At 34.5% G+C, this 25,993-nt stretch overlaps 3 protein-coding genes across 4 annotated transcripts; all 3 read right to left on the bottom strand.

Moving 5' to 3' along the window:
* Positions 1-389: 389 nt before the first annotated feature.
* On the bottom strand, positions 390-6,118 carry LOC108984672 (elongation factor G-1, chloroplastic). Of its 2 annotated transcripts, none has more exons than XM_035693934.1 (4): positions 5,736-6,118; positions 2,686-4,100; positions 1,864-2,376; positions 390-753 (listed from the first exon to the last, which is right to left on the bottom strand). In XM_035693934.1, exons 1-4 carry the CDS (start codon positions 5,992-5,994, stop codon positions 586-588), a joined length of 2,355 nt encoding a protein of 784 aa, XP_035549827.1. In that variant the 5' UTR covers positions 5,995-6,118; the 3' UTR covers positions 390-585. The 2 variants fall into 2 exon arrangements, with proteins under 2 accessions (XP_035549827.1, XP_035549826.1); XM_035693933.1 differs by having other exon boundaries at positions 2,686-4,103; positions 5,736-6,115.
* A 4,976-nt stretch (positions 6,119-11,094) lies between these two features.
* LOC108984668 (21 kDa protein-like) lies at positions 11,095-12,040 on the bottom strand. The gene has a single exon (XM_018956695.2). The coding sequence runs from the start codon at positions 11,948-11,950 to the stop codon at positions 11,327-11,329; it is 624 nt and encodes a 207-aa protein (XP_018812240.1). The 5' UTR covers positions 11,951-12,040; the 3' UTR covers positions 11,095-11,326.
* A 7,718-nt stretch (positions 12,041-19,758) lies between these two features.
* On the bottom strand, positions 19,759-23,323 carry LOC108999076. The gene is made up of 8 exons (XM_018975876.2): positions 23,110-23,323; positions 22,877-23,023; positions 22,691-22,788; positions 21,211-21,283; positions 21,064-21,124; positions 20,886-20,971; positions 20,702-20,791; positions 19,759-20,008 (listed from the first exon to the last, which is right to left on the bottom strand). The coding sequence occupies exons 1-8, from the start codon at positions 23,212-23,214 to the stop codon at positions 19,946-19,948; spliced, it is 723 nt and encodes a 240-aa protein (XP_018831421.1). The 5' UTR covers positions 23,215-23,323; the 3' UTR covers positions 19,759-19,945.
* Between the last annotated feature and the right edge of the window lie 2,670 nt (positions 23,324-25,993).

Genomic DNA, 25,993 nt, shown 5'->3' with positions numbered 1-25,993 from the left:
TTCCCCAATGGTTGCGTGCGACGGTTGCATGTAGCATTGTAACCAAATGCGTGCAGAATTCAAGACGTTTCATGGTATAAGAAAAACAACCCAAATGCGTGCAGAATTCAAGACGTTTCATGGTATAAGAAAAAAAATAAAAAGCAAAGTTACTTTCTTCATCGAGAATTACCCCTTTACCCTTGGGTGAGATGTTGTTCTTTGTTCGCCATGACGGAACATGACAGAAACATACTTTCAACTCATCAGCTGCGCAGAGACAGAAACATCATCGACAAACCGCTGCTTTAGCAGAGAGCAATATAAATTAGTATTGTTGTTGCTCACATTGCCAACTCTAATCCTCATGTTTTCCATTTAATTGTGAAGCGCAATTGTGTCGTCAGGTATGGAATCAAATTTGCGAAGATGTTTTCATCACAGCCTTTGTTTTCTTTGTCAGCTTTGGGTAACTTTCAGTCACATTGATTTATGAAATGGTACAGAAGAATCATAGGTTTACGGGAAAGGGAATGATGAAGCGAACATTCAAATTTTAATATGCCAAAAATATATTGCTCCCCTGTTCTTGAAGAGGAGAACAATTTAAGCAGCAACCTGTTGCTCCTTAGCAGCTAGCTGATCCTGGATGTATTGAGGAACGACATCAAACTTGGCTAATTGCATGGTGTAGGATGCACGGCCTTTTGTCATCCCTCGGAGTGTACTAACATATTGGAACATCTCTGCCAAAGGGACCAACGCATCAACCACCTGCAATAATCACCCAGAAATCACAGGTAAAAAGGATGTTCTTAGCCTAAAAGAAGGGAACAGAAGCAAATAAAGAAGATGGCTTATGATCAAGAGCCGATCAGCTTTCCGTTTCTTGTTTTGAGATATTCCTTTCGGGCAAAAAAGTCCAGACCACCACGGGAAAGGCCCATGGTGAGCAACCATTAACATCAACAATTCCCTTCCGTCAAATATATTTTTTATTCATTTTCCTTCTTCCATTTTTTTCTTTCCAGAGGGTGGGGTGAGGTGGAAGGGATTCTGGCTTTCAAAAGTTGGGACATTCGCTAAAGACCCAAGGTAGAAGTGTACAAGGATACACTGTTACAATCAAGAGTTGCAATGGCAATCATTCATCAAAGATGGTAATCATTATGATATGAATGACGGCATGCAACTACGACATACAGACAGAGTTTATTGAATAAGTGCCCCATTTGATATTTAGAAGATTTCTGGGAGGAGCTACAAGAATATCTGAATAGCCTGGAGTATACAGTGAATCACATCTTTCGTGAAGGTAATGACGTGGCTGACTTTCTAGCTAAGTGTGGGGCGGAAGGGTTGAACTCTGATTGGGATGACATTCACATGCTGCCTAGCCGGGTGAGGGGTCTTCTCCGCATGGACAAGCTGGGTATGCCCTACCTGAGGATATCATAAGCTTCGTGCCAGGTTTGTTGTTAGTTATTTATTTGTCTCTCGTTGTTCTCAAGTTATTTGCGTCTCTGTTTGTCTTGTGTACTGGGTTTTTTTGCAGGTGCCCCTCTTTTGGCTAGCTCGGATGTAGGTTATGTATCTTATTTAAGGCCGTGTAATCTATATGGTTATACTGATTTTGATGCCTGGGTTCTTTTTCTAGATTTAGCGCTTATGTAAATCCCAGGTGTCGTACTTGTAACCACGGTTTCCCTCCGCCACAAGTGAGGACAATCAATAAAATTGGGGTCCCGTCCTCTTTTAAAAAAAAAAAAAAAAGGAAGACAGAGTTTATTGAAAAATAAGAAATAGATTAGATGCAGTTGTAAGAGATCTTCCAAGATGCAAGTCCAAAGATTTAAGCCAGACGTGAGAGGTCATCAGGCATACCTTGAGACCACCAGGTTTGTCACCAAAGCTGTTGATCTGACCTCTCCTCGAGTTTAGATCACCAATCACATCTCCTAAATGTTCTTCAGGTGTAACAACTTCAACTTTCATTATAGGTTCAAGCATCTTTGGGCCAGCCTTCCTCATCCCTTCACGAAAAGCTCCTCTGGCTGCAAGCTGGAATGCCAGTACACTTGAATCGACATCATGGTAAGAACCATCTACTAGAGCAGCACGTACATCAACGACAGGGAAGCCTGCAAGCACACCATTACTCATACACTCCTCCAAACCTTTCATCACTCCTGGAATGTACTCTCTAGGCACTGCCCCTCCCTTGATTTCACTCTTGAATTCATATCCGCTACCTGGTTCCATGGGTTCAAACCGTACAGTAATATCAGCAAACTGACCTTGTCCACCAGACTGTTTCTTGTGAACATACTTCACTTCTGAGACTCTAGAAATGCTTTCTCGGTAGTTTACTTGGGGCGCACCAACATTAGCTTCTACCTATATGCAACAAGCAACCAAGTTATGGCAAATCAAATTATAAAAAATAAAAAACCCAAGAATTTAGTTCTTTGTAGATTCACCAACAATAATTAATGACTCAACATAAAAGCTGAGAAAAGAAATTACTAGTTCTATCAAGTAGCTTGGTAATATATAGGTGTTTGATCATGTGCATGATGGTTTGAGTATTATTGTCCCACAGAGACATGACGTCTTAGGAGGTGTACAACACCAAATTATGAACCTGAGTAAGGAAACATATGAAATTGAAAACCAAACACGTGACATGGGTTCTCAGATATAAACCTTAAACTCCCTCTTGAGCCGATCAACAATAATCTCAAGGTGCAACTCCCCCATCCCTTCAATTACTGTTTGGTTGATCTCTTCATCTCGTGAGAAGTGGAAAGAAGGGTCTTCTTGAGCAAGTTTGACCAACCCCACTCCCATCTTATCAACATCAGCTTTAGTCTTGGGTTCAATTGCAACCTTAATCACAGGATCGGGGAAGTCCATCCGTTCAAGCACAATAGGATTCTCAGGATCACACAGTGTTTCTCCTGTAACGGTATCTTTTAGACCACCAAGAGCAACAATGTCACCTGTTAAAGCTACCTTAACGTCTTCTCTACTATTTGCATGCATTTCTAGAAGCCTACCAATCCTCTCTTTTTTCCCTTTGTTTGCATTCAATACATAGGATCCTGCAGAAAGTTTCCCTGCATACACTCTCACAAATGTAAGAGATCCCACAAATGGATCACTCATGATCTTGAAAGCAAGTCCGGAGAATGGTTCATCATCACTTGCAGCCCTTTCAAGCGTCAATTCCGGGTTTTCTGGGTCAGTCCCTTTCATTGCCGGCACATCAATTGGAGAAGGCAAATAATCCACAACAGCATCAAGCAGTGGTTGAACTCCCTTATTTTTAAAAGCTGAGCCGCATAATACTGGGACAAAACTGCTTGAGATGGTTCCCTTCCTAATTAATTTCTTAATAGTTTCCTCGTCAGGTTCAACTCCTTCTAGGTAGCTCTCCATAGCTTGATCATCTAACTCAACTATGGTTTCTATCATCTGTGACCGATACTCTTGTGCCAGTTCCTGAAGATCTGCTGGTATCTCCTCATACACAAACTTAGCACCCAATTCTTCACCTGACCAAATTATAGCTTTCATCTTCACAAGATCAATGACTCCTTTAAAATTATCTTCTGAACCAATTGGTATTTGAATCACTAGTGGTTTAGCACCCAAATTTGTCACAATCATGTCTCTTGTGCGGAAAAAGTTTGCCCCAAGACGGTCCATCTTATTGACAAAGCAAATTCGGGGTACCCCATATTTATCAGCTTGCCTCCACACGGTTTCAGATTGTGGTTCTACACCAGCAACACTATCAAACAAGCATATAGCACCATCCAATACCCTGAGAGCCCGCTCCACTTCAAGAGTGAAGTCGACATGGCCAGGAGTATCAATAATGTTAATCCGGTGTTTGTTCCAGAATGTGGTAGTTGCAGCAGATGTTATAGTAATCCCTCTTTCTTGTTCTTGCTCCATCCAGTCCATTGTAGCCGTTCCTTCATGTACCTCACCTATTTTATAGTTTCTTCCTGTATAGTAAAGAATCCTTTCGGTTGTAGTGGTTTTTCCTGCATCTATGTGAGCCATAATTCCAATATTGCGATAATCATTCAACGGCACTGCACGCTTTGACTCTGCTAAAAAGACAAAAGAAATCCATCTCTGCTATGTTAGCTCATACACAGAAACTTGCGCAAACTATATTGGCTTTTGCGTGGAAGTCCATAAACTAATCAATGACATAGGCAAGAATTAATATTACTTGACCTCACAAGCACTTTTAGACTTTATTTCCAATACATAGTAAAAGGAACTTCTATGTTTTTTTCTTGATGCTCAAAATATGTGGCTCCTGGTGCAGAATATCAACATCCCAAATAGTAATAACCAAGCTTCCTGTTGACAATTTTTCACTCTATTCGAACTTCAAAAAGATGTTTTTTTATGATTGGTAAACCCCTCCAATACTTATAGGCACACTTACAGGTTGAGTATGGCATGATTATTTTGTAAAACAATATACATGAATGTTCACAATAAACTTTTTAAAGGGTCAGCCTCGTAATTTTTAATGTCACAAAAACACCACCATATGGTCCATACCCATAGAGTTCAAATTTCTATTGAAGACAACAACAATAAGGATGGGTTTCACTAACAAAACCATTTACGATGCTTTGATCCTCAAAAGTTTTATGAATTATAATCCTGCCACATAAACCACAATACTTAAAAGGGAACCACACACAAAGTTCACAACTAATTTCCCACATTTCTCAATAGTCCAAAATTGAAGCTTTTGGCAAGAATACACCAGAGAACACTCAAGATAGATACATTGCTACAAGCTACTTATGCTTAGCAGCTCTGGGAACAAAATCTATTGGGGAAAATACATTTTGCACCCTCAAAATTTTTCAATTCGCACCACAAGGGTACAAATTGATTTTTTTTTTTTTTTTTTTTTTACTTTTCAAAAACAATTTTCGATTTGTACCCCAAGTACCACTTTTTGACAATTTGCACCTCAATCACGATTTGAGTATCAAGATTCTGCCCCTTATCTGATTTTTGGTCAGGTTTTATCGATTGATAGTGAAAATGACCAAAAAAGTGGAAGTTTGGGTGCAAAATGCACTTGCTGAGAAAACCTACTGTTTTTGTATCTTGCAATTTGAAGGAGCCAAATGGTACTATTCAACACCATGTAGGGGCTAACTCACTTTAGAAAGCACATCATTTGACATATATTCAATTTTGTTTGTTTAAATTATAAATACTGTCTACACAGTAATGGATTCATTTCATCTCCACATAACATCCTAACACCTTCAATTGAGGACCTTGAAGGAGAAAGCAAAAATACTCAATCACCACTTTGCCAAATAAAATTGAAATTGACAGTAAACACTCAGTGAACTTGAAAGCAACTCCATGCCATCTTGAACTGAACTCACACTTGAAAATTCAAATCACATAAAAGAAAGAAAGACGTTTGCACACCAAAGAGAGGACTGCGTAGTACAAAAATGAAACTTATTTGATTCTGAAATGAAAAATAAACCGGATTCATTTTAAGCGGAAGCAAATGAAACCGAAAATAATTTGAACTGTGAATAATTCAAGAATATATTGCCCATCAATTTCAAAAAATATCCTAAATAATTTAACAAGCAGAATAAAAGGGCACACGAAAATCATGTTAAAAAATTGAACTTTAACCACTATACTAGCAATAGAAATTAAGAGTAAGAGGGACAGAGAGAGACCGTCAGCGGCCATGGCGAAGACAGAGAAATCTCTTCTGCTCCGCAAAGTGGAGGGCTTCGAAGATGTGGATATGAAGCGCACGGCGTTAATGAGCTGGGAAGAAGAAGATGATGAAGTGAAAGAAGAAGAGAGTGGTCGTCGAGGACGCAGACCAAGAAAGCGAGCCGGAGAGAGAGGGATTGCAGCCCTTCTCTGAGACCCATTTATACTGAAACTACACACTGAAGAAGCAGACAGTCGCACTGCTTCTGTCGCCATTTTCGTCTGCTTGAGTGAGAGTAGATGTGCGTTATGTTTTTTTAATCTTAGGCTCAGTGTTTGAATGGAGATAAAGCAAAGCTCGAGAGGCCAGGGGTGGTTTGCGAAGTTCGGCTCGGGCTTGCCTTTCGTTTTCGGTCGTTCTGAACCGAACGATTACTTGTTGTTTCTCATTTTCATTTTTCCTTGCATTTAATATTTTATTTTCATTTCTATTTTTGGCCTACTATTTGATCGTGAAATTACCAACTACCCTATCTAGCATATGGGAATGGCTACATGATGCAAATGCATTAAAAGGAAAATAATATTATTATTTTTAATCATCTTTTCATTATTACTTAATGTCTTTCATCATCACTTAATTTAATATTAAATGATTGATAGATACCTAAAAAATAATAAATATTCCTCTAATAATTTAATGTAACTTTGTAGAATGATGATATTAGAAAAATGATTTATATCCCTCGTATTAAAAATTTCATTTTTTTTCTCCTTTATTAAATAACTTAAAAAACAAAATATACTTTTCATCAAAAATAAAATAAAATACTGATTTTAGGTTTTTTAAAGTTATAAAAATCTTAAATGATACACCACCAATTATGTGTCCTAATAAATGGTTTGAGAGCTTTGTTTTTAGAGAGTTTTAAGGTTTGACTTACCACAGACTTTATATAGAGTATCTAGATTTTAAAATTTGAATCTTACAAATCAAATTATATTACGTGGGTGGATAGTGTGCGGTATAAAAGCATTTAAATAAAATTATTCTCATAAAATTTATCCTTATGATATAATTAGTTTTTAATACTTTTCAAAATATTTTTCCAATAATGAAAATTTTTATGACAGCATTAATCCACATTAATAAATAACCAAATTTTGCATAAGATGGAGGACATAGAAAACTTGGCATTCATGCCATCCATGCATGCTTGCTTGTCACTCAACATTGAAAAATTGAAAATGATATAAAAGGGGGATGGATATGTAATTTTGAAAGTTTTTATGGTCAGATGTGTAAAAGAAGACCTAGGTTTTTATTTTTATAGATAGGAAGAAAAACATCGGCTCGAAAGATGCCACATAACTCAAAATTTCATACCTATCCATTTTCCAAACCTGAGGCTTCAAACTGTTTGTTTAAACTTTAACCATAAAAGGCAAAAAATAAAACAAACAAACAAGCCAAGCAACACCCACACTTTTGCAGCAGACAAGAGCCCCATAGGTCCCACTATTCTGGTCTGTTGTGGGCTCAGGCCCAGATATTGGGCTTTTTATTCTGGGAGTTCCCCTCAAACTTCATAGCCCAATACATTAAAAGGAGGGCATCTCCTCCTAGCCCATCATCGGCCTCCAAAGTTGTTTGAAGTCTGGCCTATTAACAACTCAGATATGGGCCAGGATTAACACATATTGCACAAAGGTGTTGCAATTTATTTTGCTGGGATTCTTATTATTTAGAATAATTATTTATTTTATAATAAAACATATTTCCATCAAACATTAGTATCTATGTCACATACTTCATTGTTTGCTTGATAATATTTAAAATTTGTTACTTATTTTATGAATGGTATTGGCTCTCTCAGTCATGATATTAAATAGTAGAAATCACCAACTCAAATATAATTTATATTTAAAAATTTAATTATTAATTTTTTTTTTTTACTTTAATTCAAAATTACTGGCAACACAGTTTAGGTGTAATTTAGTTGTAATATAGAGGTAAGTATATTATTTTCCACAGCAGAAACGTCAACTAAATGAAGAAATTTTCGACGTAACATGACATGACAAACATCGTATGATCGAATCCATTGCAGAGGTAAAGTCGTAGATGAACCGTGCACGTAAACTTAATGCGGCGTGAATACCACTTGCAAATTGTCCGACTAGCTTCTATCTGCCCCTCCTTTTGGGGGACAATAGAAGTTAAAAGTGATTTGAGGTGATATCTTGACGTGAATCCGGAGGATTGGAGGAGGTGAAAGGCCAAAACGCAGCACATCATGTGCGTCAAAAGTTGGCAACATCACCTTCCATAACCAAACTATCCCAGCTATAAAACAAAACTAATTCACTCCGCAATCAAACCGGACTCGAAGGTCAGATAAATCTTGATCTGGCTCTGGATTTTCAGCTCAGAATACTGGACAAAACCGATCAATGAATTATATATTTCAGTACTGTTTTCAGTCCCCTGTTTGGTTTCCATATTATTAAGTAGCTCTTTTGAGTATTGGGTTCTACCGCATGTTTTGATATCCCACAAAAGAAAGACCTTTCGGTGAATTATTATATTCGGATCCTCTTCGAATAAATAAGAAGAAAAGTTAAGAGGTTTCTCTGATCTCTAACCTTATGGAGTTAGGGGTGGGTCCACTACTCTACTCTACCTGCTTCAAATCCCATAGCTTTCTTGGAAATTGAGCTTCAATTGGCCTCAGATTTCTTTATGGGACAGGGATGAGGGAGTATCTTTTCCTGCTCTAATCTTCAGCTTTCGGGCAGGCCTCGTGTCCCCTCCCCACCATCTCACTCTGGGTGACTACTGACTAGATTTCCATTTTGGTCATCCATTCTTTTTTAAATTTTTAATATTTTTTTAAAATTTTTTTATAAGTTTATTCTTTTTAAATTTTTTTAAATTTTTTATTCATTATTTATATAATAAATATTTAATAAAAGAAAAAAATAATAAAAATTAAAAATAATGTGGAGTGTGGAAGTTGTATAAATAGTAGGAGGTTAAGTAAATTTTTTGTTTTTTTAATCAATAATGCTGCGTACAACCGACGTGCGCAATCTTTGTGAAATCGGCTGATAAAATTGGGTCCATCATTTTTCCATTTCTATTTCCTTCCTTCTTTCTCTCATCTTTCATTTTCCCATTTCTTCAAATAGCTCTCTTTTCTTTTATACTCAATTAGAAGTATTCTATTACTCAAAAAAATTTAACAGATCAAAACAAAAAATAATGACAATAAACAAAAAATGATAATTTATAAATGATTTTTAAGATTTATACTTGCGTCGTTAAGATTTAAATATTATATAGAACTAAAAATGAAAATCAATAGATTCTTTAAACTTAAAAATCGAGAATCATATCATGCTTCAGCCAAGCCTTTGCTCTTGTGGAATAGGCAGACGAAATGCAGCAACACTACCTCTCAAACAGATCTTCAACCTCAACCTCAGACGAAACCTATTTCGGAACCCATTTATAAATGAAAGAAACACTGTCTGAAAGAACTACCGCCATTAGCTTCTTCCCACTACTTGGCCTTGTGGGGCTTTTACTTTATTGGATCAATTTGTTTTGCCCCAAGGCTACAGAACTCATTCAGAAGTTCCTGCAAGGATTGGCTTCTCGGGAAGTGGCATTCATGGAAACTGGAGTAGAGTTAACAAAAAAATAAAAAGAAAAAGAATGAAGAGGTTGAAAGTGGATGGTCAAATGAAACGGTGAGTTTCTTATCCACACTGGCGCCGATTTCCCAAGGATTCTCCCAACCGATTGCATATATCATTTTTCTTTTTTAATCTCTATAGAAAATCTCATGGCACCCACCCGGAGTTTCATATATTTTATCACGCTAATTTACCAAGTCAATTTTCCTTGAAGATTCGCCTTTAAGCTCAGTTATGTGGTTGATACGATTGAGATCTAAAGCCCAGCTTGAAAAAAAGCATGAAATTTACTGTAACTCCAGGAACAAGAATCTAGAAATACTAAGTCCAAAATTCTTTTAACAAAGCTACCAAAACACAATATAAAAAGGCGAGCGTGCGCTTGCACTTTGGAGACGTTTGGATTCGAAGATGACTTAAGATAATTTGAGATGAGCTGAGATGAGCTGAGATGGATTATGAATAGTAATGAGATGAGTTGTAAATAGTAGTGAGATTTATGAGTTAAAATTGCTGAATAGTAGTAAGATGAGTTGAGATGAGCTGAGATGAGCTGAGATGAGATGAACTGAGATCACTTACGAATCCAAACGAGTCCTTTGTCTAATGGTAAAGTGTTCAGAGATAAGACTTCTAAAACACCGTGAAAGGGTTTAGAAGATAAGCCTTTTACATAAAATATTCATCTATTTCTGTGTCCATGATGTGCAAAATCAACAATATGGGATTTGGTCGTCTTGCCAGTAGGGAAAGTCCAAAGTCGTCAAAAGGTGATAATAATAAGCATGAATGCTATATACAGTAGTAAATATATAAATGTTGTATAATTATTTTAAAAGAATATATATATAATTTATATAAAAAAAAATTTTAATATTTTAATAATTTTTTTTTTAAAATAACTATACAAAATTTATACGCATTACTATAATAATAATAACACAACAATCACACTGAGAATGACACTGGGCTTTAGAGTTTAGCTGTTTTTTTTTTTTTTTTTCCAGATTAAAGCACGCAGTTTAAGCCAGGGCTGTCCTCCTGTCGGACCTACCCTGTCTCCTCATGCCACACCATTTAAACTACAAAAAAATCTATATAATTTCTTATTATTCATACAATTTTCATCCATCACTTTTTTTTGTTTTATCAAATATTTAATATACGAATAATAAATAAAAAAATTAAATTAATTAAAAAAGAATAAACTTAAAATATTTTAAATATTTTTAAAAAAATATAATGCGTAAAAGATAGAAAGTTGTAAAGCATTGCTATGTATATGTAGTAGGTTCTGGTTATCTAGATAATTGTAATGCCTTTTCAAAGAGAGACTCTTGAAAAATTGCAAGAAATCTGTAGCTATTGTGCTCCTACCATGGTGATTGAGCCAAAAACTTATCCTCCTGCCTCCAACAAAAGTAATTAAAGGAGATCAGTTCTAGAGAACAAGAGTAATGAGTCATAGTTGAATTACTTATTCTCTTCCTCTCGTAGTGACTGATGTTTAAAATCTGAAGTTTGATCATAGATTCAATCAATCTTATATCTGCAAGAACCTTAACCTGAATTCAAGTGCCGTATCTGTTTAAAATCTAAAGCTTGACCTATATCTTCTTCCTAATTCCTCCTTTTCGCTAAAAGAAAGATTGCATGGTTTTTCAGGACTTTGAGTGCCATCTAGAGTTCATGCCTTTTATAATTTTTTATTACAAACAAAGCTTTTGATATTTTACAAGATAAACATAAGCTTGACTCAAACCCTTCGTGTCAAATTTACAGATCAAGCAGAAAACCAAGACCCCCAAGATAGCATCTAAAGCTTACTTTAGATACATCATGTTTACATACGCGTGTTAACGGACCAAAATTCCCAAGACAAAATCCAAGGCTTTTATGACAACATTTAAGGCTTTTCTACGGTTGTAGCAGCTTGGTGTCTTGAAGCAAAACGATTTACCAGTGCGAGTGCGTTACTAGTAACCTGCGCTACATGGGTGACCCTTCTCTGTATAGCAGTCTTGACACTTCCATCCATGACACGGCCAGAAAACCCATCAAGACAAGTGTTCTCGTCGGTGAGGGCAGCACTAACCCAGGTCTGGACGTTGCTCATGTGCCACACGAAGTCCTGACCCACGGCTCGACCCATATGGCCAAGCTCCTGAACCGACTGGCTAAGACGGTCGACGCCATCACCCATGTTCTCTATGCAGTCTTTCACAGCCTCATACTCTCTGGACTTGATCCCCCTAACCTTAGTCATCTTGCCCACAAACGCTGCAGCCGACCGCACCCTGGTTAAGCTCACCGACAAGGCGGTTTGAGCTAATCGTCGCTCATTTTTTCTGATTGCACTTGCATAACCTGAAAGGCATTGAACGCAAAGTGCAGGATAGCGAGTTGCCCTGCAGGAGGCCTTGATGAAATTTGTAGGGCTGGAATGTCTGGCAACGGCCGCGGATTCCGCCGTGCCAGCCACGTAAAGAACGAAGGAGAGAACCAGTACAGAGAGGCCAAGTCTTACCATTTCTCAGCAGAATATAGAGGTGGGCAGGACTATTATTTTTCTCAGCAATGAATCGAATGGATCCTGGGAAAGTGGGAAGTTATATATTGAAGGATAGAGATGTTAAGTAATATATATTATTTATTATATTTCAAAACTAGTATGATAAGAAAATAGTTGAAAAGATTTTTTCAGATTAACATGATCTCTATCCTTTCCTTTGGCTAAGAGGTGTCACGTGCCTTTCCTTTGGCCACCCTTTTTGGCTGCCTACTTGTGATGCTTCCTCTTTTTCTTTTTCACGTACGTCTCATTTGCCAAGTGGAGACTGTGGAGTCGTGACTCGTGGAGTACTCTTTGTGCCTGGTAAATAGGTGCCTATAGATTTGTAAGCTTTGATGTGCGTCCCATGTACCTTGCTACCACGGATTTGGATTTTGTTTGGCACAAAAGCATGAAACTTCCGGTCTCTCTAAATCAGTTATTATTCACATCATATATTTAATATTTTTAATTTTATATAAGATGTGAAGATATTTTTTATAATGTATAGGAATATTTTTATGTAAGGTGTAGGGCGCTAAATAATGAAAAAAAAAATTCTAATGGATTGCTGCCAACTTATCATAACAAGAAGGAAATGAGTACCAACTAGTCTCTTCCAGGCCGACGTCTTGTCAACCCAATATCTCTCGCGGATCAGCTCTCCATACGTGGTCAAAAGATGGAACTTATCTCGGAAAGAATTGGCTTCGTTTGGTTACCAAACTCCTCTCAACTCATCTCAATTCATTATTACAATTTTTTTAAATTTCAACACAAAATATAATAAACAATTCAACTTTTTTAAATTTTAAAATAATAATAATATTAAAAAATAATATTTTAATAATATTTTATCATCTCAACTCAACTCAATTCAACTCACTTCAACATCCAAACACAACCTGAAAAAAATATGTTCGAGATATTATCCTGCTTTGAATTTTATAGGAAACTATATCAGAATAACATGCAAAGCACGTTTGTAGTTTGGTAAAATAATTATTTTTAAAAAATAATATATATTTCATAAAAAAGTTTATTTCAATCAATAAATTAAGGTATATAAAAAAAAATATGAAATCTAGCAAATATTTAAGGGTAATGATAGTTAAGTAGAGTATAATAATTACATGCTTGCATAGATTAGAGTATAACATAGTCCAACACATATTTATAACATTGATAGTTTTAACAAAGTTGCCTGCGATAAGTTTAATACAAACCCAACAAAAACATTAGTTCAAAATATAACATAGTCCAACACATATTTATAACACCGATAGTTTTAGCAACAAACTCGACAAAAAAATCAGTTCAAAATATGAGTCGTTTGATGTTTTTACTATTATCCATTATTTTGTGTCATCTTGTACTGCATCAATAGAAATGACATTGAAATTCTTGTGCTGTTGTTGGTTGAGTCGATTGGGATCTACTAAAAGTTCAATCATCCACTCTTTCTATGAAACTTGTGCTACAAGATTTTCTATATATGGCAAATGTTCCTGCAAAATAAATTTTTAAATTGACATGCATGTTATAAATAAAAACAAAATTGGCATAACAGACAAGTATATAAAAATCAATTTAAATGATTTTTGTTATAATTTGCTTTTAATAGTTTTTTTTAATATAAGCCTCAATGTACTTATAGATAATGTAGTAAATATGTCAAAAATAATAAGACGGACTCTTTTACTCACAACAATAAATGTAATAGAAAATAAGAAAACATATATCACCAATATGATTCATAAGCTCAACTGCTGAACAACCGAATGCTTCCTCTACAACTTCACCAAACATAACAGCAGATAATCTTCTTGTACCATCGTCGAGTTGAACATATGTACTGAGGATGGCCTGAGAATTCTGTCTGTAAGTATATTTTATTTTGAATAATAATATCATTTCATAATATATTTCATAATATATATTATAAAATAATAATATTTTTATAAAATAATGTTAATTTTATAAGATATTTTATAAAAAAAAATTACACAATTTCTTATTATTTACACGATGTCTATATATTATAATTTTTTTAATTTTTATTATTTCTTTCTTTTATCAAATATTTAATATATGAATAATAAATAAAAAAAAATTAAATTAGTTTGAAAAAAATTAAAGAAAATTTAAAAAGAATATTAAAAAATTTAAAAATTTAAAAAAATGTAGTGTGGAGATTGAGAAAATTGTGTAGCATTGCTCTTTACAAAAATATCCCTTATTTTAAAACATTATTGTATAAAGTGTTAAAGTGTTTGTGTGTTTATCATTTTTATTTTATTTTATTTTGTATGTTATTTTTTTGTATTTTTTAAATTATTTTAAATATTTTAAAAATAATTACAAACTCATTAAAAAATAATTTTTTAAATAATAATAAAGGTAATATTATAAAGTGGTCCATGCTATTAAAAGTAATATTGTAAAACATTAAAGATGATAGCGCCTTTATCTTACAAAATATTAAAATTTTCATGATGATGGTAAAGCATATCTAGGTCAGGTAAAATGGCGCCTTAATGGAATAAAAAAAACTATTTTGTACTTTTGAGGTATTTACTATATTATCTATAAGTATATTGAGGTTTATATTAAAAGTAAAACTATAAAAAATAATTATAATAAAAATTATTTTAATTGATTTTTATATATTTGTATAGTATAGAAATAGTGTAAATAATAAGAGATTGTGTAATTTTTTTTATAAAATATCTTATAAAATTAACATTATTTTATAAAAATATTATTATTTTATAATATATATTATGAAATATATTATGAAATGATATTATTATTTTATTTTTTTATAAAATATCTTATAAAATTAACATTATTTTATAAAAATATTATTATTTTATAATATATATTATGAAATATATTATGAAATGATATTATTATTTAAAATAAAATGTACTTACAGTCAGAATTCTCAGGCCGTCCTCAATACCTCCTCCCAGCGATGTCCCATCTCCCATCACATCACTATAGACCAAATCGAACCAAATCAAGGAAATGAGATTTTGCTGGATCAATAATAATAAAAAACATAAATGGAAAAATATGAAAGTTCAAATATTTCCGACTTCTTTATTTTTCCGAGTACTCAATAACGTTTGGTTATTAAATTTATCTAAATTTATTTCAATTAATTATTATAATTTTTTTAAATTTTTATATAAAATATAATAAATAATTTAATTTTTTTAAATTTTTAAATAATAATAATATTAAAAATTAATATTTTAACAATATTTTATCATCTCAATTAACTAAACTCAACTCAGTTTAATATCTAAACATATTTTAAATGTTATAAAATACAATTGTGTTTAAAATATAAAAAAAAAATTGTACAAATGTGAGCTTTAATAGATCTTTTATATCATCTTTATTTTAGATTTTATTACAATAATTTCGCTACATGTAAAAAATATTATTCATGATCATAAACGTTTAAAATTTATGACCTTTTCTTTTTATAAAAAAATTATTTTAAATTAATTTATCTCTCTTTAATAGGTGATATTTTATATTTTTTTCAGATTTATATTTTCATTTTAAGCACATCTCTCTCTCATTTCCACGCTTTCCTACGTGTTGGTTGGCTATATATATAAAAGCACCTGCAAGATTCATACCAATAAAAAATAAAAAAGAAAAAAACTCCATGACTCCAATCATTTTGTATATCTTTATCGACGTGCAATAATTCTATTGTATATATTTTGAAAATATTTTTATTATATAATATTTTTTTAAAATTAATTTATATTTTGATATAGTTTACAAATTTAGATTAATTTAAAATAAGACGATATTATATAAAGAAGTATTGTAAATATTAAAAAATATGAAAATATTATTAATAATTAGATAATATATTTGAAATGAATAAAAAAATATTAAATAATATAATATTTAAATAATATTAAAAAATAAACTAATATATAATATATTATAAAAATTAATACGTAAAATAAAAGAAATAAAGTTTAGAATGAAGAATCATTGGAGTGCTCTTAGAAACTCTTTAACATGTATGTAACTATACTGTACGGGTAAAATGCAATTTGTATTGAAAAATAATAGAGTTACTACTCTCTTACTACTTATTTATTATTTTTTTTATATTTAATTTTTTTTATAATTTTTTATTTTACTTAATAGTTAAGGAAGTGATAATTAGTAAATTTATATATTTTTTTAATTTTTTCTTAATAATTAAAGATGTTAAAAAAAATATTTAAAATAAAATAATAAAAAAATAAAAACATTACAAATAATAGATGGGTAGTAAGCCTATCACTACCCATTTGTATTACCCAGAGAAATTATGAGTTGACCAACGGACTACAGACTGACACAATGAAATGATGATTTTTCATTACCCAGATAGACTGATGAACCGACGAACTGAGACATGCATTGATTTTTTTTATTTTTTTTTCTTGAGTAACGCTAAACCCACGTGGTTTCCGATTGGGATCCCAAGTAAGTGTTTTTTTCTTTTTAAAACAGTGATCAGTTGCCTTTCATTTTGGAGTACTTTCTCTCATCTTCAATGAGCTTCAACGGCTGGATTGTAGCTGTTAATTTCTAAGGCTTTTAATTTCTAGGGCTTTCCTCTCCAAATAATTAATAAAATGCAGGGAGCTAGCAATAGTTAAATGTTATACGCGCTTTAATTATCTATTTATTATTCTTTCACCTGTTGAGTGTCCAACACCGAAAGCAAGAATAAATTAATATGCATGCGCGTTATTCGTGTCCCTATCTAGACTGAAAAAAAAAAAAAAAAAGAAATAATGCTCTCCCCTTCCGTCCTATGTCCAGCGAAGAAGAAAAACAAACTCTCTCATGTCAAAAGCCAAATAAGCTAGGAGTTTTTATTCCTTCCAGGTTTTTCTTCTTTGTTTACGGAAATTGTCTAAAAAGTTTTGAATGGAGTCATGCATGAATGGCTTCTCCACCAAAGAAAATTTATTTTTCCTCTTCCCACTTGCGTGTCGTCTTGCCTTCCATCAAATGAAATCCCATGCGAATGCATTTCCTTTTTTTTTTTTTTTCTGCCCAGCGTGAGACATGGCTTTCTACCACCAGCCTTTTCTACCAGCAGTTTCGTCTGTAGTCCGTTTGGCTGTAGTCCCGTCTCTGTCGCCGTTTAAATAAACCAATAATTTGAAACGGGTGGAATGAGCAGCAGAAAGAATAGCTTGCAGGCAATATGAATGGCCATAGTAAGCAGCATAATGCAAGCAGGTTCTTCGATGTAGAGAATCAAACATCAGTATCTAGTAAGTTTCACACAAAACCCATGATCAATACCGATTTATTTTGATGCTCAAGTCAGAAGTTTTACCGTGAAAGTTCTCATAACTAAAATAAAAAGCAACATACATTCGCTCATGCTCGAAGACGCTTATGCACGCAATAAATCTTCCCATGCATTGCTGCCAACACCAAGGGGATCCATACTCACAGCTCACCCGAACGAAGACTGAGCAAGAAAAAACTCAAACCAAACACTACGACACATTTTTTTCGAGGCCTCACATTCAACAAATTTGAATAGATGAGAAAAACCTAAAACCGATAACCCTGCCTTCCAAACCTCTTATTGAGTGGCCAAAACATCTCCTCACTTTGAAAGAGTCACACCAACGAACGTGAGATCCATGGTGGATCTGAGTGTTGACCTGCAGTGGGTTCGAATCCTCCGCTTCTAATCCACGGTGGAGTGATTGAGAAGAGAAATGGCAGATCTGGGGTGACTCGCCGTGGTGCAGAGCTTGCCGACGGCTCTGTTGCTGACTGCGTGGTCCATACAGTTGTTGCAGAGAGGGAGATAGGGCTCGGGGTGAGCTGCAGCGCAAAGGAGAAAGGAGGGAGAAGAGAAGGAAGAAAGAAGAAAAAAAATAACTTGGTGTTTTAATCCTCAGTAGCGAAAACAAAAAACGGAAAGAAAAAATACAAACCTGAAGAGAGAAGATGCAGAGACGAATACGAAGAGGAATAAAATCTTGGATATCTACCACTGCATGCAAAGCAAAAAAGAAAAAAGAAATCAATCTATTTTGTTAAGAAATCTGGAGACCAAAACCCAACTGTAGTTCCTCATTTTGAGAGCCTCAGCCTCAATCATAGCTCTGATGTCTATGAAACTGAAGACGCCCATGAAACTGAAGACGCAATCGATCAACACAAATCGAACACTACAAACCTGAAGATGAAAACATGCACATTAGGCAAGCAAAAACCATCAACTTCAACGAAATGGAAGGAAAAAAAAAAACTCAACACTGAAAAACAAATTTGAAGAACCAAAAGAAGAGAGAAATGCACAGAAGAGAGAAGACGAAGAGAGAAAAGAGAGAGGGTCTGAATTGAGAGAGAGAACTCGGGAGGGACAGAGCTGACAATGAGAAAGGATTTGAGGGAGCTGACACAAATAAATAAAATTATTCAGATAAATATACGACTAAAGTTGCCGACACCTGACACACTGAATTAAAAGACTAAAAACACTTCGTATTAACGGACACAAAAGAAGAGAATAGAAGGTTAGAAAAGAAACACCACGCTAAATACGGACTATACATACGGAGTGTGAAAATTTACTGTTCATTCCTGTAGCAGCTCGATAGCCACTTATATAATAGAGAATAGATATCAGTGACGAATTCGGACGTTGTCTGTTGCTCAAAAAAGGGATTCGAACGCACTGTTCCTTAACTGTTAAACTGGTGGAAAACCGTTATATTGAACGCATTCCCACGTCTAAACACGTACAAGCTCATTGACTACTGAACTGATGGAAATTCGTAATATTCAACGTGGCACTTTAAATGAGCCAATTACTGGTAGTGCGTTATCCTCTTGCAGGCAAGTCATATTTGGAGTTTTACGATTTTCCGCAATGATTTTCGCTCTTTTGCCAATATTGTTTTGAGAAAGAATAATGCTAAAGTTACCGTTAAATTCTTTCGAGAGTGTCTATCGATTTGCTTTTGTAATGAACCCAATTAAATGAAGAAGAAGTAGTTTGAAGTTGCTCAAAAGAAGCTGGACGACATCGTGGAGGCCAGGGACTTGAAGAACCAAGACGCACCGTATGGGCTGGGTGTTTTTATTCGTCTTTAGATGAGTGCTATGCACCGTTTCACTTGTTTTTATTAAGGGTCTGTAAAATGCGGCGTTTGGATTTATTTCAAACGGTGCGTTCGTATATCATCTTCTCATTGTTTGTCATTTAATTTTCTGCACACTAGAGGTCAAGTTAGTTTAGCTGAATTCTGTTAGAGCAACGTCTTAAGGCATGGAAAGCAAGGAATGGAAAATCATCAAAGAATATTGTAAGTAAATTCTGTAAGGAGGCTGGGACTTGGGAGCCCTCGAAGTTACTCCCGTAGCAATCCATTATTCTAGCAATTAATCCAAACATCTGGAGTGCACAAGTTCTATTGCATCAGAAGATATCATCTCATCCCATTATGTTCCTCATCACAACAGCAACTCAATTGAATTTACACTAAATTCATAATCTCCATTCCACCATTTCAGTATTACAGTAGAGTTAACAAGGGAGTTATAACAGCTTTTTTTTTTCTTTTTTTTTTTTAACTTAAATAGTTTAAAAATATTTTTTAATGAGTATGTGAATTTTTTTTAAATGTTTAAAATGATAAATACTTGAAAAAAAATAGATTAAAAAAAAAAAAAAGTGAATTTTGCCTTATCGGTGGGAACTGTCGGTGGCCCTAACGGTTCCCTTTGAGAAAAGATCTGCATTGGCATTGCCCGTACTTGATCATATATCAATAATCAAACCAACTATTGTACAAATTCCTCTAATGTTTACAAAATTACAACTTTACAACTCCTTTATCATAATTTGGTGAATTATGTGGCAGCGTACTTAAAACACTAAAGGGATACTTGATGATTACCACGTGGGTCCTACACTGTCACGTATCTGAGAACAGCCCCGCGAAGCTTTTCCATGAATTCTGCTGCTTGTTTCTGCATGTTGGACATCAACATTGATCATAATCTCTGAGTTAGTTCACAATGAATGCAGTTAACGAACAATTTAGCTTAGTTTTGGGGAAAAAAAATGGCATGCAAATTTCTTGTTCAAAACATAAGAACACTAGAGGAAGTGTGAATCAAGTCAACATTGAAAGTGTTGAAAATCGGGACAATATATAAAGCAACCCAGTGGAGTTGGAATTAATGGACAGGTACGATAAATCAGGAGTGAGAAGACTACTCCCGCAACTGGACAGATGTTTTATTGTTCAAAGGAAACTGCTATTTGTAAATTCTGTACAACAGGTAACTATCTCAGGCAATGTTTTCTATTTATAGTTTGGTCGTACCAGGCCATATGATATGATGCCTTGCGTGTTCATTAACGGCCAGTGTGACGAGAACAAATAATTGAGCGCCATTATAATTTATTTCAATCAAACAGTTCAATGAGAGATAGTGGTCTCATACATCATCTCCCCTTTTGGCTTGCGGCTGTAACTTCACAAGAGACTTTACTACAAATTTCTTAATTGCATGAACTTGGTGCAGCTTATTGGCATAGAAAAGTAAGGTGTATACTTGTAATGGATCCTGGGATCTCCTCCCCATTCTATACATTTCAAAACAACTCAACAAAAAATTCTACTTAAACTAGACTGCGAGTTCCCTAATGGCTATTACCTGGTTACCCTTGTGTGCATTTGCTATATTTTCATCAAGAAGGGTCAGTAAGGATCTATTGAGTTCATTCCGCTCAACCATCTCCAATAACTGCACAGTAAAAGTTAACCCATTTGAGCAATATATGATAAAAAAAAATTGTAACAAACCAAGAGGCTTGATGAGCAAAAAGAGTCGCACATACAGTTGCTTTTACATCCTTTGATGTCAAGATTTTGGTTAGACTTTCTTTTGCTGCTATGAGCTCAGCTTGCATTTTATCATAGGCTTCTGTAACACAAGATGCAACCAAAGGATTGTGGGTTTGTAGTAAAAGGCAAGCATGCATACCCTCAGCACCACAGTTTGGGGGTGTAACATACCTGTTCCTTCCAGCAGGGCTTTCTGCAGCGCTTCTAGCTCAATCAATCTATCTTCCATATCCTAGATCATAATTAGCATTTGAGCGTTTTTACTCTAGCCAATCATCTGTGCAGAATATAACTGAAATATAGTTTGAAAATGGGGACCTGAGATTTTGAAACAGCAAACCGAAGCTGACCCAACTCAAATTGTAGGTGTGAAAAAAACTCCTGGTTCAATCTGACAAAATTACATGTTATAGCAGGCATTTATTGATGGCAAGGTAGAGATTTGGGCACAAGAAGAAAAATATTTAAATTCAAAGAGTAATTGGAAATACAGTAAGTGTTGATATAACCATTCATAACTTTCTGATCATTGTAGATTTTCTATTGACACCATGTCCCTTCAATGCCCAGTAAAGTACTAAAACCACATGAGACTTTTAGAAATAGAACATACTAAGGGAGCTATGATTTTTCCGCCATCGTTTTTATTTTTTATTTTTTTATTTTTGCTTAAAGAAATTCCAAATTTATAATATAGAAGAATAACGCCAGCACACCCTTTTACACCCTTAATAAGATTCTTCGAGTAATGGTCATGTGGGTATTTTTTAAATATGACAGGAAAGGATAAATTTTTGCAGCAAAGAACATAAGAGAATTTTTAGCATTAATTAATTCTAAAAAAATCAGAAATTAAAGAATCCACTTGTAGATTCTTTGACCGTACAGAATGCACAACAACTTGCACAAAAAAGGGCCCAAGAGGTCTAGAACAGTCAACTTTGCTGCTAGTTTAGAACCCCGTCCTAATATGATCTATGAATGAAGTATAAAACAAAGTATGCAAAATGAATACAATTGGAGGAATCAAAGTTGTTGGGCTTGTTTGTGTGGAACCTGGCTTTGTTTGTGTGCAGCCCGGTTTGATGATCCGACCCGACAATGTCTCGTTGTGGCTTTTTTGATGGATTTTCAATGAGGCTTGAGCCATGGAGCGTGGGGGACCGTCCAAGTTGAAGCGAAAATGGACAAGTCTCGTGGGGGTCTGGGGGCTAATTAGAAACGATCAAACCCAACCCGCTAACTAGAGTTTACCTGATAATTAGGATTATATATATATTATTTCTGTAAGGCCGTTGTGCTGCCGTACTGTATATTCAACTATCATCTGAAATAAAATCCTCTGCTACTCCGTGGGCGTAGACACGTTGCTGAATTGCGTAATCTTGTATCGTGTTTGCTTGATTCCGTTTTTGCTTTACTCCTTTTCTCTTATCATTTCTAACAAAAGTACCTCATACTAACATTATTATATATATGTATATGCATGCATGTATATGATGTTACTTATAATAGCATCAGTGTACTGCGCATGTAACACCACTGATATAGCAGACTTGCATTATCCATAAAAGAAAAGGTAGACTTCAAAAATTAAACCTTAACCTCAAAAACATGTCTGCGACATTGGTGTTACAAGTAACATTACTGTATATACATACATACATATATATAAAGGTAGATGCTTGGGTTCCGCTCCTAAACACACAGAAATGCACCTCCGCATTGGAGCAATCAAAACCACAAATAACTGGTATGCACGTGGACATTTAACATGTAACAATGTAAAAACACTAACCGGCGCCTCAACCTCGCGATCTCAAACTCAATTTCCTGAGCTTCAGTGTCCAGAAAGTACTCGATCAGCTCCTCTGGAGTTGCGGGAGCGACCCTAGACTACGACAAACAACAGAAAGAACCATATAAAAATCAGAATACAGAATAAAACGAAAGAAAACCTTCAAGACCCACTCCATTAAATAACCTGCCGAAGAGCTTGGCGACGCTGCTTTTCTTCGCGGACTTGTTGTTCGAAGGCCTCCCGGGCTTCAGCGTCTCTCTCGAGCCGCTTCTTGAACTCGCGCCTCGCTAGGTGGCCGGTCTGGGGCGGGCCCAATAAGCCTTCTGGGTCCTTCATTTGCCCAAAAATTAAGCTTAAATTCAATAAGCTATGAGAAATTAATAGATTAATGGTGTGGGAGAAAGAGTGAGAGGTACCCATCCAACGCTGCAGCAGATTCTGGGCCTGAAAGATTTAGAAGGTATTAGAGTTGCACGGGCTGTTATGGCGGTGGTGGCTATGCCGATGCTGAGAGCGGCCATTGATGGCCTTCTGAGAGATGGGAGTGCTAAACCTCTTGTTTTTGGCGCTGTTATAGGGAATTGTAACTTTGCGTTATCCGTTAGAAATTGGGTTGGATGATGCAGAAGGTGAAGATGGGGTTATTTTGGTTTTAAATGGTCGTTTTCTCGTGGCGGCAATCAGAGCCGTCCGAATTTATAGAATCTTAAAACGGATTGGAATAACAATAATAAAAGCATCAAGAAACAAGAGTCCATCCACGTCGAGGATCATTTTCATTTAGCTCCGTTTAGATTTAAAAAGTATTTTATCTCATTTTAATTTATTATTATAATTTTTTTAAATTTTTTTAAATTTTTATATAAAATATTATAAATAATTTAATTTTTTTAAATGTCAATTTAATTTTTTCAAATTCTAAAACAATAATAATATTAATAAATAATATTTTTTTCAACTTTAATATTTCATATAAAATCATCTCATCTTATCACCGAATTCAAACCAGCCCTTAATTTAAAAAGTGATGTGTTACTGAACAATTTCTACTACTAATGAATAAAAAAAAAACCTAGCGCCTCCTTCCCCCCACCCTAGCGCTCCCTTATCCATTCACCCACTTTATCTATCAATATTTATTTTACTTAGTTTTATTTTGCTTTCTTCAAAATTGAAAAAGATAGATCTACAATTTCCGACAATTACCTAGAGACACACATGGCACAAGAAGATTCACATGTCAAAAATCATTTGGAGGAAAAGTGGTGGTTTTACAAAAATCATCATGCGTGGTTCTCACGTGCTGCCCACATCCGTGCGTGGTCCTCACACATCACCATTTTGGCAACTATTCTCAACACACGCACCAGATCACCGAACTCGCCATCATCAGACCTTTCAGATCTGATGTTTGTGGATGAAAAGAGACAAGTGTGTTGCCTTCACGAGCGTCACAAATTTTGAAGTCTACCGGAATTAGTCCAAACTGTAATCCGTCATTTTTCATATCTATCTTACTACTTTCCTTTTTAGCACAAGCAGATTCACAAGTCGAAAATCATTCAGAGGAAAGTGGTGATTTTGCGAAAATCATTATGCGTGGTTCTTACGCGCCGCCCACATCTGTGCGTGGTTCTCACACGTCACCTATTTTAGCAATTCTTCTCGACATACACGCCAGATCATCGGACTCACCACCACCAGATCTTTCAGATATGACATTTGTTGATGAAATAGACAAGTATATTACCTTCATGGACCGTCACAATTTTTGAAGTCTACTGGAATTTATCCGAATTGTAATTTGTCATTTGCATATATATATATATATATATATATATATTCCTGCTTTCATTTTTTGTTTATTTGTTGTTCATTTAAAAAAAAAAAAAAGAGTTTATCTGTAGAGGTTGAGTCATTTCTTTCTATGAAGGGTGAGGTTGAATCTTGTTTAAACAGAGTGTTGTCTCTTTGGCGTTTGTCTGTAGAGAATATCAACAACAGTAAAGACCATATCAATCACAAAAGAAAATAGTATACTGGTAGAGCTCTAAATGCATTCTTTTGGTTTATAATGTCATGTTTGATATGGGGACATCCCATAATGTATTTGGTCATGGATGTAAGTTTTTCTGATGAATAAATGATGATAATTTTCCTTAAAAAAATGACCAGAAAAAAAGTGGGAAAGAGATAATGGTTCAATAAGATAGATATGTGATGCTAGTTAGATTCCAACTTTTCTCCCTCTGAAGAAACCCTTGGCGTCCCCCCCTCCTAAAAAATTAAGGGCCCCATATTTGATTTTCATCGGAAGGGGAGGATGTATTGGCTTCCTCCACCTTGTTCACCTTCCCTCCTTGCTTCATTCATCCATTTTGTCTATCAAGATTTCTTTTGCTTAGTTTTATTTTACATTTTCCAAGGCTGAAAAAGACAAAGTAGCTTTCTTGCAACCCCAAAAAACATGCACGACACAAGAAGATTTATAGGTCGAAAATCATTTAGAGGAAAATGGTAGTTTTGCGAAAATCACGTGTGGTTCTCACACACCCCTTCCGATTGCTCTTCTTGACACACACGCTAGATCACCTAACTCGCTACTACTAGACCTTCCATCTTTGTGGTTGAAAATAGACAAATGTATTATCTTCACAGGCCGTCATAGATTTCAAAATCTACTGGAGTTGGTCCAAACTGTAATTCGTCTTTTTTTGCATCTATCTTGCTATTTTCATTTTTTGTTTCCTTATTGTAGAGGTTGAGTCATCTCTTTCTATAAATAGCGAGGTTGAATATCTGTCTAGGCAAAAAATGTTGTCTCTTAGACGTTTATCTATAAAGAGTATCAGGAATAATGATTCATGAAGATCAGATTAGTCACAAAAAGAAATAGTGTACTGATGGATCTCAAAATGTAATATTTTGATTTATGATATCATATTTGATATGGAGACATCGCAATGGATAAAAATAAATATATGTAGATCATGAATAATGAAGACTTCTGAGAGTGGCTTAATTCGAAAAAAAATAATATTATCATCCGTTTCCGAAGTTCCACCTCACTTAACAACATGTTAGCCATATTTATATAAATCCCCAAAAATATTGAAGTTCTCATTTTATTTTGTATAAAATTTGATACAATTTTGTTATAATCTTATGTTGAATGAAGGGTAATTGTATAAAATTTAAACTGATTTTAATGTTGTAACATAATTACATTTGTTAATTATAAAATGAATTGTAAAATAGTTTTGGAAGAGTTATAGTTGGTTTATTTTTTATTTTATTACA

This window comes from Juglans regia, chromosome 9, assembly GCF_001411555.2.
Source record: "Juglans regia cultivar Chandler chromosome 9, Walnut 2.0, whole genome shotgun sequence".
Classification (NCBI taxonomy): Eukaryota; Viridiplantae; Streptophyta; class Magnoliopsida; order Fagales; family Juglandaceae; genus Juglans; species Juglans regia.
The sequence above is the reverse complement of the archived record's forward strand: the minus strand, read 5'-3'. Positions and strand labels throughout refer to the sequence as shown.